This window comes from Hippopotamus amphibius, chromosome 11, assembly GCF_030028045.1.
Source record: "Hippopotamus amphibius kiboko isolate mHipAmp2 chromosome 11, mHipAmp2.hap2, whole genome shotgun sequence".
In the NCBI taxonomy this organism is placed as follows: Eukaryota; Metazoa; Chordata; class Mammalia; order Artiodactyla; family Hippopotamidae; genus Hippopotamus; species Hippopotamus amphibius.
The window spans coordinates 102682218-102695030 of NC_080196.1; the positions used below are offsets into that span (position 1 = coordinate 102682218).

The 12813-nt window shown below is 39.9% G+C and overlaps 1 protein-coding gene across 2 annotated transcripts; it reads right to left on the bottom strand.

The window, feature by feature from the left end:
- Window positions 1-5176: 5176 nt before the first annotated feature.
- On the bottom strand, window positions 5177-12506 carry LOC130831330 (serpin B4-like). Of its 2 annotated transcripts, none has more exons than XM_057699331.1 (7): window positions 12327-12506; window positions 11563-11619; window positions 9854-9982; window positions 9424-9541; window positions 8042-8184; window positions 7596-7751; window positions 5177-6006 (listed from the first exon to the last, which is right to left on the bottom strand). In XM_057699331.1, the coding sequence occupies exons 1-7, from the start codon at window positions 12489-12491 to the stop codon at window positions 5596-5598; spliced, it is 1179 nt and encodes a 392-aa protein (XP_057555314.1). In that variant the 5' UTR covers window positions 12492-12506; the 3' UTR covers window positions 5177-5595. The 2 variants fall into 2 exon arrangements, with proteins under 2 accessions (XP_057555314.1, XP_057555313.1); XM_057699330.1 differs by having other exon boundaries at window positions 7596-7688; window positions 12327-12491.
- Window positions 12507-12813: the final 307 nt, after the last annotated feature.

Below are 12813 nucleotides of genomic sequence, written 5' to 3' on the forward strand. Positions count from 1 at the left end.
GCAGGATACAAAATTTTTGCACAGAAATCTCTAGCATTCCTATACACCAACTATGAAAGCTCAGAAAGAGAAATTAAGGAAACTATTCCACTTACCACTGCAACAAAAAAGAATAAAATACCTAGGAATAAACCTGCCTAAGGAGGCAAAAGACCTGTATGCAGAAAACTATAAGACACTGATGAAAGAAATCAAAGATAATACAAAGAGATGGAGGGACATATCATATTCTTGGATTGGAAGAATCAATATTGTGAAAAGGACTATACTACCCAAAGCAGTTTACAGATTCAACACAATCCCTATCAAATTACCAATGGTATTTTTCACAGAACTAGAACAAGAAATGTTATGATTTGTATGGAAACACAAAAGACCCCGAATAGCCAAAGCAATCTTGAGAAGGATAGATCGACCTGGAGGAATCAGGCTCCCTGTCTTCCAACTATACTACAGGGCCACAGTGATGAAGACAGTATGGTACTGGCACAACAACAGAAATATAGATCAATGGAGCAGAATAGAGAGCCCAGAGTAAACCCACACACATATGAGCACCTTATCTTTGGCAAAGGATACAAGAATATACAATGGAAAAAAGACAGCCTCTTCAATAAGTGGTGCTGGGAAAATTGGACAGCTACATGTAAAAGAATGAAATAAGAATACTTCCTAACACCAAACACAAAAATAAACTCAAAATGGATTGAAGACCTAAATGTAAGGCCAGACACTGTAAAACTCCTGGAGGAACATATAGGCAGAACACTCTATGACATACATCAATGCAAGATCCTTTTTGACCCACCTCCTAGAATCATGGAAATAAAATCAAGAATAAACAAATGGGACCTAATGAAACTTAAAAGCTTCTGCGCAGCAGAAGAAACCATAAACGAGGCAAGAAGACAACCCTCAGATTGGGAGAAAATATTTGCCAACAAAGCAACTGACAAAGGAGTAATCTGCAAAATATACAACAGCACATGCAGCTTAATATCAAAAAAGCAAATAACCTAATTCAAAAATGGACAGAAGACCTAAATAGACATTTCTCCAAAGAAGACATACAGATGGCCAACAAACACATGAAAAGATGCTCAACATCACTAATCATTAGAGAAATGCAAGTCAAAGCCACAATGAGGTATCACCTCACACGAGTCAGAATGGCCATCATCAAAAAATCTAGAAACAATAAATGCTGGAGAGGGTGTGGAGAAAAGGGAACCCTCCTGCACTGTTGGTGGGAATGCAAATTGGTACAGTCACTGTGGAAAACAGTATGGAGCTTCCTTAAAAAACTAAAATTAGAGCTACCATATGACCCAGCAATCCCACTGCTGGGCATATACCCAGAGAAAACCGTAATTCAAAAAGAAACATGTACCACAACAGTTTCTTGATGCTTCTTGATCCATATGATAGGAATATTGACATGTAATTAAATGTGGTTAAATGTGTGTAAATAAATTAGTATCAGACAGAAGTTGGTAAGAAGGGGGTTGTTTTTCAAACCATATTTAAGGTTTGTTTTTCACTCAAATACTTTCAGAGGCAACAGTAATCACATGTGTTTTGCACAATTCTCTTCCTCTTCCTCCTTCCCTGCCTACTTTATGAGGCAGAATTTACATAAAACAAAAGTGACATATTGTGAGTGTACACATCAGTGACTTTTCACAAATGTAAACAACCTTGTAACCACCACTCAATCAGGCTATAGAGCATTCATCTCAACCAGAAATTTCTCTCAGGCTCTTTTGCAACCATTTCCTCCCTGACTGTAGTCCCGGGAAAGCACTCAATAGCTTTCCGTCAGTTTGAACTCCACACTTGTGGAATTATACAGTGGGGACGCTTTCTGTGCAGCTTCTCTCCACAGCACAGTGTTGAGAGTGTTCATCCATGACTCTGCAGGAATCAGAATTTTCTTCTTTTCATGGCTTCATCCCATTTATTGTTTATCCATTTGCCCAGTGATGCCAATTTGAGTTTTTCCCAGTTTTTGGCCGTTGTCGATAAAGCTGCTTTGAACACTTGTACACAAGTCCTTTTGTAGACACCTGTTTTCAGTTCTCTTGGGTGGATCGCAAGGAGTGGCACTGCTGGATCATATGTTAAGTCAATGTTTACTTTTTATAAGAAATTACCAAAGTGATTTCCGAAGTGGTCACACCCTCTTATATTCCCACCAGGAGTGTATGAGAGTTTTCATTGCTTCACACATTCCCCAATATTTGATATGGCCAGTTCTTTAAACTTAAATTTTGCCCACTTTAAAAGATGTGAAGTGGTGCCCTGTGGGGAGGAACTTTGACAGCAGGTAAACATCCACTCAGCATGAAACTTTTAATGTAGTCATCTCTTTATTTTGTATTAGTATGGCCTCATTCTATTCTGTTAAATTCAATGCATTATAATCTATTCCTTTAAAAATAAAGATACAGGTGTTGAATTTCCCTTCAGTTTCTCTTACATGTGGCCACTATGCAGGGCAGTTGGTACTCTGCCTTCTAGTTGGCCTAGGATAATAGGCAAAGCTTTTCAGCTCTCATAGAGAGATGTCAGCCATGCCCTCTACCTGATATGATCAAATGTCTATGAACCTTTGTCTTCATTTGTTTGCATTTACAATGTTCCTCTAGAAAATCCAAGTAAAATAACAAGTAGTTGAAAGGTATTGTTGAAAGGCATTCTAACCATCAATTCTTCAAACCGTCTCCCCCTCCCCACCAAAAAAAAAAAAAACCATCCAAACAACTCTATACCAGTTTCAAATTCATTGAATCTTTAGAAATTAATTCACACTCTTAGTGACACTCTGATTTTATTTATTACCTAAAACTTTCCATTTTAAAGTACACCTGAAAATCCCAGGTCCTGGGCCAAGTTTCTAACCCTCTCATATTTCTCAGAAACTCATTCCCATCACTTCTTGCTTCAACATCATTAAGTGCCCCAGCGCCTCTCTGTTCATCAAGGCAACGGCCCCTGCCTTGCTTTCCCTTCCCAGCCTGTTCACTGCATCACTTACTCGGGGACCCACTCCCTGGCCAGTCTGTCAATTTCCTTGATCAGCTCTCATACTTACTGGTGAAACATCTACTTCCTCTGCTTAGTTCTTGGGCTGCTGAGTGTGGCTGAGGAGAATTTTGACTTTACTCACATCATCTGAAATTCATGGTTTATGAAGTCAGCTGGGAATGAGTACTGACTGGGAGGGATTTGGAATGAGTACAGTCTCTTAAAAAAAACTATGTTTAGAAAATAAAAATTGTCAGTACCTGACCACTATATATTGATGTACTTTAAGGTCAGTTCTAGGCCTTCCTTTCTAATCACTTTACACTCTCTCCCTAGGGTCTCATTCTTGCCTTTAGCTGCCAGTTTGTTTTTTTTTTTAATATAACAACAACTTTTATGGTTACTGGGTAATTATGGTAAACTTTTCTATGGACCATGTAGGGGAGAAAAAATTGCGACCCCTAAATATTTCTCTTTGGCATGAGGATTTCTTTGGATTATCTTTCTTTGTTTTTTTAAGCAACAAAAGGGCCAGGAAGAGATTTTACATTCTCCCCTTTAACTGCCTAAAAGAATTTAGATAGGGGGCCAATCCCAGGAAGAAAGCTATAGTCAGAGTCAACTACCAAGAATATGAGTCAGGTTTGGTAGACAGGGGTGCGAGTGAGGGGGGAAACTTAGCAAAGTCCTCTCTGTATCCCATTGTCCCTGTGTAGTAAAGCAAACTTTTGTTTCCCAAACATTTATTTTCCCCCATCTTCCTATAAATTGTTTCCCTCCCCTTTGAAGTTCCAACTGCCTACCTACTTCTCCTTCTCTCAGATGCCATATAAGCCCCAGTTGCCTAATTTGTCCCAAAGTCTCATTTTTCCTATGAGGTCCCCATATGTACGTAATTATATTGGATTTTCTCCTGCTAAGCTTTCTTCTATCAATTTAATTCTTGGTACAGCCAGCAGAACCTGAGGGTAGAGGGAAGTTTTTTCCTTCCCCAATAAGCATCACAAATTTCAGGCATCAGATCATATTCTGCATGTGAGCTCTAGACTCATGGATTCAAGTGCTTACTAGACAACTCCATTCCAAGTCTCAAAAGGAATTTTACAAAGTGCAAACCTAAGCCTAGGATCATCTCTTTCCAAAAAGAAATTGTCTTCCATCCAACCAGTTGGTTAGGCCAGAAGCGTCAGCAATGGTCTTGAGTTCTATCTCTCATTTCTGCCATGTATAATGTGTTGCCAAATTTCTGTGAATTTTACTTCCTAAACAATTATCACGCATATCTACTTGTCAGGGAGGAGGAAATTTTGTTCCGGCAGACATGGGAGAGACCCAGGAAGACTGAGAAACTTGTCAAAATGGCCCCAAACCTCACCTTAAATACCATGTTCAGAGAAGACAAAAGAGGATGTCGGGGTTAGTGGTTTGCGACTTCAAAAAGGCAATTGACATGGAGATGGAAAAGCACATGTTTGGTAACGTTTGCTGGGCCAGGCGGGGACTATGGGACACAGAGCAGACTGTGGTCTCTATGCCCTGCCGAGTTTCCCCACCACTTCTAGCTCATCTTCTTTGCAGGCATCTCTAGGGATAGCTCTAGTGTGGGAACAGGCCCTCAGTCTAAATTCTTTAGGCAGCTAAGGGGGATGCAAAGCAAGACTTCGCAGGTCTTCTGTTCCTTAAAAATAATCAGCCTATGTTAATCCTCATGCCAAAAAGACACATTTTGGGGTGGCAAATTTTACTCCCCCAATATTTATCTCAGTTCCACTCCTGACATTCTAATGGTTTCCTCATAATTTCACTCTATGCGTGCTGTTCTTTCCTCTCATCCATTTACATCATATTAGCCATATATATATATATTAATTTCAGATATGATCTCTTTCTGCTCTTTGGAAAACAAACAAAACCTACAATGTCTTTTCATCTATTTAAGGATATAAATACAAAGTTCCTAACATGGGCTACAAAGCCTTTCATGTTCTGGGACCAGCCTGTGTCTTCAGCCTCATCATATTCCACTCTTTTCTTGAATTTTTCTTCTTATAAATTAGTATATTTCCAAATTATTTTTCCTATGTGTGGCAGGTGACTTGCACTTTGTTGAAAAGAAAGAAAGCCAAAAAGGAAAAGCAACAAGTAATGTGAATAACCACTGTTTTATTGATTATGTATTTCATAAAACCAGAAATTTTCGGCAGGTAAGAGTCCCACATATCACTTAAATTCAAATAAATATGGGTGTCTAGGTGAGCAGGTTTGAATAGTAGATATGATTTTTGAAACAGCAGCTATGTTATTTCAAATTTAGGTGAAGATAGAGTGTTGAAATATCTTTTTATCATATCTTGAACATTTTGTCCAAATGGGAGTTATCATGGCGAAATAGAGTAGGTTTACTTGTGTTTGTAGAAAGAGAGAGACAGGCATGGTATTTCAACCAACACATTCTTAGTGGTGACTATAAGGTTGGAAAGGAGAATGAATGAAAGAGCAGCTGTTACTTCCAGCAAACAGTGCTCAGGAACAACTCTGGGAATGTCCCTGAGTGTAGCCGCCGGCTAATCACATCTCAGGGGAAGAGACTCTGCCGTAGAAGAGGATGGTGTTGGTCTTGTTGTGCTTGATGAAGAACAGGAAAGGGTGGTCACAGTGGAAAGTGTCTGGAATTCGTCCTGATCTTGTAATAATTTCTATGCCTGTAGCACCTGTGGCCTCTGTGCCCTCCTCATTCACCTCCACAACAGACTTGTGGACGACTTTCGACACCACCAGACCTCTTATCTCTGTCATGCCTGAGAAGTCGGCATCCCGGTCACTGAAGGCGGCCACCATCCCCAGGGCTTTCAGCGGGTCATTGAGGTCATAGCTCTCTTCCACTCTGAACCGAGGTAGGTGTAAATCCACTAGTCCCTCCCTCATATTCTGTGGGCTCGTCCACTCTATTAACTTCTCAGCAGTGAGCTGATCTTCAACCTGTAACAACGGAAAAGGGAACAAGTGGCAGGATTCTCAGTGGACATTGAGCCCCCTTAATATTGGATTGAAACATGTGGGAAATCTTTATTTTAACAATAAATATAAATATGGGAGGTTCAGTTATATTATATATATATATAAACTTATATATTATATAAACATAATATTTATATATTATGTATAATCTCTTATATATTATATACTGAATCTTCCATACTGTATATGTGATAAACTGAACCTTCTGTATTTTACATATGTAACAGTAAAACCATTAAGTAAACTTATTTTGTAAAAGATAAACTATATATCTTCATTTCTCAAGCTAACCCCTACATGTTTCATTTTCAAGTAGTCTTTTCTTGTTAATATTCTTTTGTGCATAATTTTTCACATGGTATAATTATAGTGTATAAGCCATTTTTATTTATTTTTCTTGCTTGACCTATTTGCAAACTTGTCCCATATAGATATATATTTCCATAATCAAGTTTAAATTGCTACATAATACTACCATTAAATAGATATTCAGTACATATGTCTTTACTTAATATTTTTATACATTGACTGTGTGTCAGTCCCTAAGCTAAACTATTGGTAATACAAACATGTACCATTGTTCCTTGTTTTACATTTTTTATTATTTTGAGCCTCTTCTGTCCAAAAGCTTTTCCCTTGTTTATACTTATGACTGTAAGATAAATTCCTGTGACTGGGATTGTCAACTGTTGATGACAGGGATTGCTGAGCTGAAGCACAAATATTGTGATGGTTCTTTATATGTTTTGCCATATCATGTTCCCTGAGGAGTTCCAGTTTCCAGTGTTACCTCATGTGTGTTTTGCATGTGGCAAGTTCACCACAACTTCAGGATCACTGGCTGTAAGGTAACTGCAGATGGCCATTTACAGAATGCCCTCCATATGGCAGATATTGTTATTGGTACTTTTAAACATTATCTTGAACCAACATAATAATGCTAAGAGGAAAACTCACTTATTTTTTTCCTTTTTTTTACTTCCAGCAACAAGGCCCTGAATGACTCTGAGAGAATACTTCTAAATAGAAAAGTAAGCATCAAGATAAATCTCTTTGTCTCCTGGCTCCAAACCACTGTGGTTCAGCATGCAAAATGGTGTCCATTATTGTTTCAATTTGCTCGATTTTATTTTATGAGTTAATATCCATATATTTTCCCTGTGTCACCTACACTCGAGTCTTCATTTCTCTGTCTTCAAATGAATAGACTGGAGTAGATGCAGTTTTGATGGTTGCAAAATGTTAATGTGTGAGCCAAGTATATTTTTTTTCTGAAGTGATATTCCAGTTTTCTGAGATATTAAGATTTTCTACATGTTCTTCCATATCACACTATGATGTTTATTTTGGGGAAAGTGACATGATGCCAGGTTCTCCTTGACAATTTTCCATTAGGCTCTATGCAGAGAAGAAATGATGCACTCTCACATCGAGCTCTCGCCCCACATAACCAACATTCTGTGAGACTGCTTTCGAGAACAGTCCGTACAAACCCTATATCATTAGGAGTGTAAGCAATAGCTGGAAGCACTGGAGGTACCAGACTTTACCTTCTGCAGACCATCCACTTCATCGGGCAGCAGCACCACCATGCTTAGCTCTTTGCCTTTGTATGGTATTTCCAGGATCCTGACGTGCATGTCCTCCAGTGAGGTGAAATTGAAAAGATTGGTTTGTTTCATCATCTGCACGGATTTGCTTGTATCCTGCAGTAAATTCATGTGGCAAAAAATGCTAAGTGAGCATAAGTTAAAAAAAGGTAAGTTTATTGAGATACCAAATGCATCCCCCTTCTAAGAGATGACCTGGGAAACCTGTGAATTGCATACAAGATTTTCTTCAAGTATTAACAAGTAAATAAAGTTAAAAAAAAAAGACAATACAGACTCGACAGATTCTATTTTCTGCCAGTAGTTATACATTAATCAAACATGTGTTTAACTTTCACATTCCATGTATAGTTGTGTTACATTATTATAAATATTATAGGCAATACCTTGTTCAGCCAAAATTTTTCCTCCACAGTATTTTCTTTCTTGAACTCCTGGAGCCACTGTCCTTTGAAATACATGGCGTTCACCAGAACCAGAATGGTGTCGGTACTAAAAGAGTCTTTGGGAAATAGATCCTTGACTTTTTCTGCAAAGAAAGAAGAGCAGAGGTCTGTCACGAGGCACACGTGATTTGTCTGGAAGATGCTTTGAATGTTACAGCTGATGATGAAATATTCACACAAGTCAGCCCATGAGGGACTCGGAGCCCAACTGTTCACAAGGTGAAGCTGTGCTCCTGGCAGCAGCCTGATGGAGCCGCCCTCACGGAGACCCCCTTCCTCTGCCTGAGAAGGTGTTCAGTCTCTGTCTGTGGGGCCATCAGTCATCTCACACTGAATTCTGATGAACGGATTTCAGATAGGTTTTCCACAAATCAGTGTTTCTCCCTCCCTCCCTCACTGCCGCTCTCCATGTCTCTTAATAACCCCTCCTTTTGTTTCCCCCATCCTGTGCTCATTCCCTTTCCTTCCTTCCTTCCTTCCTTCCTTCCTTCCTTCCTTCCTTCCTTCCTTCCTTCCCTCCCTCCCTCCCTCCCTCCCTCCCTCCTTCCTTCCTTCCTTCCTTCCTTCCTTCCTTCCTTCCTTCTTTCTTTCCTCCCTCTCTGTCTTTTCATATTTGAACTCAATATTCAGGAGATGTAGTCCTGAATGTTCTTTAGGACAAATGACATGTACCACATGCACCCTATCACCTAAAACACGTGCTCAGACACAATTCTCCGGGATGTCTTTATCTTCATTCTCCACTTTGAATTGCTTAGGTTTGGCCTGTATTTAGGAAAGGAGGTAGGATATGGTTCATAGGATGGAGGATGGGGACATCATCTAACCACCTGTGTGGCTGGGGAGGGCACTGTGACCATGCCTGCTGGGTGTGGGGATGGGGAGGTGGTCTCAGCAGCTCCTGCTGCAGGTGGCAAGAAGGGTGGTTAAGAGAAGAGTGGCTTGCTTCCCAATTAACAAAGGACAAAAGAAGCCTTATAACATTATCTCTTAGGAATCATAATCTAGAAGATAGCCTCTAATTTAAAGAAAAAAATGAGAAATCAACCTGAACTTTGAGCAGAGACTTGGGACCCACAAAGACACTGTCATGCACAGACTCAGCTGTGCTGCCAGGAAGCTGGTCCTGTGATGGCTCCTGGGCTCCCCTGTTTCTCTCCACATTGACGTGGACCATTCCACCCTCTGCAGTGCCCTCCCTCACCCTCTGCAATCTCATTGCACCCCACCCCCGACTGGCACCACTGCAGGGTCCAGCACAGCATTCACATACAGCAGGGACTCAACAGTGGTTTTTCATGAGTGACTCTCTCATAACCTACCATTGGTTTGACTTTCCACCCAGGAATTAATCATATTTCGACTTTCTTCTGCAGCATGGACAAAATCAGCGGATTCCACACTGGCCAGGTAAAATTTCTTAACATTATCTATGTATTCCTATGACATGGGCAGGAAGAGGGGAGGAATTAAGAGTAATTTATCAGTAACTGTCTGGATAGTCCCAGAATAAATTGTATTCAGTGATGAGCAAACAGAGTACATGAAACAAGCCCTAACCCCGGTTCTCCAGTGGGCTGTCAAGCTCTGGGACACAGCGGTGGGTGGGGTGTGGTCAGGGAGCCCGATGCCCCAGGCAGAAATGCTCCCCATGTGGGTCGCCAGGCTCATCTGCCTCCCCCTCCCCCATTAGGAGATGGGGACAGAGGACCAAGGACGAGGACTAACGATGTGACAGGCCATGAAACTTACCTGAAGAAACACAATGCTCTTTTCTCCATAGAGCCTGTTGGCAACCTTTAGCTCGTAGGCATCACTGGGTTTCTTTATCTCAGTCAGAAGGTTTTGAAATTGATGATGAACATTTTCTAGCTTTTCAACCTTCAAACACCAGAAAGTGAACTCATTGGATTCTGTGCCAAGGTAAATACTACACCCCCATACATGAGTTAGATCAGTACCTAGAGTTTGGTATCCTGCTGTTGACGTCTGCTGTTATTTCCTCATATTTGTTGTATTTTATAGGAAGTATCCTTCACAACCCTTACATGCAATCTACCAGGTAATTCTTCCTTCCTGCTCTAACACACTCCAAACTGTCCTCTTTTGAACTAAAAATGCAGCATCATCCCACTATTGGATTGTGTCTTAATTGTCTCGAATGGTAGCGTCAACTTCCCAGCTCAACTTAAGCTCCTTGAAGGCTAGAGCCGTAGTGCATCCACTATGTGAGAACATCAAATTTGTACATTTTCCTATGTTTTGACACGAAGCCCTGTTACACTCCTTGGTGGGTCACCTTCTAGGACCTGGCGACTGTGCACTGTGGACCTTTGCTCGTGTTGGTCACGCTCCCTGCATAGGAACAGTGAGTGCACGGCACTCTGCTGACAGTTTTACAACAGCCCCTCTAAATCTTTAGCTCAATTCACAGGAAAACAAAAGAGCTCAGAGAACTAAAACTTCTCCAAGGAGACAAAGCTAATTTTTCAACTCAGGCTTGTCTCAGTCCAGAACCTTCTGCCTGGTAGCTAAGAGTTTTGGACTATTTAGCCTATAAACCATAGCTCTCACTCAATCATTTTCCAAAATATACTTCATCATTAATTTATTGGAAATGTTCTATCCATTTGAAATCTCTCCAGCAATTCTAAAATATTTAAGAAGGATTTAAACTTAGGTTTTGAAATAAAAAGACTGCTTCAAGCCCATTTTATTTTTCAGTTATAATGGATTATATTCCTATGTAACTTTGCATATTAAATGTCAGATGATTTTGCTATATATTTATATATTATTTTATCTATCTATCTATCTATGTATATATCTATCTACATTTCATCCAAGCTTGAGAAGACATTTTCTAAAAATTAAAATATTGGGAAGAGGGGAAAAAAAAACCAAAACCAAAACCAAAACCAAAACCAAAATATACTTCATCAAATGCTTACTGCTCTTAATCTAATTGATGAGCTAATTAAAATTCTATAATTTTAGCAACATATTGTGTTTACTATACTCATTTTTATTCTGTAATTATAATAATACATAACATTTATCAGGTTTTCCCTTATCCCGGCACTGCAGTCCTGTGTCGCATATATTGGCATGTTTGCAGCAGCATGTTTATTGCCCCTAGTTAAATGGGATGGGAAGACATACTGTGGCTCAGAGCAGGTGTATTTTGCCACGTCCCTCATTCCTGAGCAGCAGAGCAGAATTGGAAGTTCCTTTGGGTTTCAGAGTCCCTGCTGTTAAGCACATGCTACTCTCCTCTCAGGAAAACAAAGATATGAAATAAATACGTAGGTCATGTGAATTCAGAAACACGTCTCTCCAATCTATTTCACCTATTTTGTCCTCTAAAAATTAACGTTCCCAATTTATCTGAAATTCCCAGTTTAAACTATGACCCTCTTGGATATGTGATCTCCTTCTAGGTCCAATGCTCTGTGACTCACAGGATCTCTTGAGCCTCCTCCATTTGTGTTCTCGGTGATTTCATTAAAGTGAAGGACCTGGAAGAGACAAGAATTGAGACAAGGAAATTTACCCTAAAGATCTATATACATGAGAGTAAATAAAAAAGGAAGGAAGGAAGGAAAGAAGGAAGGAAGGAAGGAAGAAAGAAAAAGAAAGAAAGAAAGAAGGAAAGAAAGAAAGAAAGAAAGAAAGAAAGAAAGAAAGAAAGAAAGAAAGAAAGAAAATCCGAACAAAACAAAATACAAAACAATCCAAAAAAAGAAAAAATAATAGAACAAAAAGAAACAAAGAAAAAGAACAAAGAAATGTTCAGTGTAAGCATTTGCTCCTTAAGAAACACAAACTGTGAGTGAAAAACACAATGCTGGCTGATCACCAGCCAGTTCAGAGAATCCTGATTCACTTTTCATTCGTTGCTGAGAAAACATGGGAAGAGGTCTCCTATGGATTTTAGTTAGTGCATCACTTCTACCTGAACTCTCCCATTTAAGCCTCACCTCTGGTTGTTGGGCAATTGTAGGGTTCATTCCCACCCCCAAAGAAAGTCTAGGCACAGGGAAGAGGTGGGGTGGAGCACTGGGGGGAGAGTGTATGCCCCCCACAGCTCTGCGCCCACCCAGCCACAGGGATGCTTGCAGCTTCCTGTGCTACCCCTGGGGACAGCCAGACCTGTGGTCATCTGCACACCAGCCAACACAGAAACCAGTGCAAACATGTCAACATAGAGGAAGTTGCCACCTACCTTCTCAATTTCTGATGCCGTCTGTCCTTGGGCCCCTAAGGAAGTCATGGCTAAGGCTGATGTCATACTGAAAGGGGAATAGAAGATATTTTCCTTCTTTGATTGTCTGATCTGTTGAAACAGATCAATTGCAAAGTGGATGTTTGCTTCACTGAGAGAACTCATGGTGGCTTGACGTCTGGAGCTCCTGGAAAAGCATGAGATTCATTTTACAATGACTTTACTGAAGGGAAGCTTAATGTGTAATTGATTTTCTGAAAAGAAATGCTTTATATGTGGGTTGTGGGATTCTGGCAACTAACATTTTTCCTCTTCTTAATTTTCAAGTCTTTTAAAATACACGTGTATACATTTCATCATTTGAAGACTGTTGAAATTAGTATTTAAAGAAAACTTTTGTGAAAAAGTAATAGGACATCTTCATCTTTTATTCCTCACTGACTGCATTAAGTCTGGGTAGAAAATGCTTTATAAGAGATACCAAGGC

Bases quoted from the DNA above. Each gene is read 5' to 3' on its own strand.
- LOC130831330 (XM_057699331.1), bottom strand. From the start codon at position 12,491: ATGAGTTCTCTCAGTGAAGCAAACATCCACTTTGCAATTGATCTGTTT. The intron at 9,542-9,853 runs GTAAGTTTCATG...CCCATGTCATAG, and splicing joins AGAGCATTGTGTTTCTTCAG to GAATACATAGATAATGTTAA. The intron at 8,185-9,423 runs GTAGGTTATGAG...CTTTCTTTGCAG, and splicing joins GGTGGAAAGTCAAACCAATG to AAAAAGTCAAGGATCTATTT.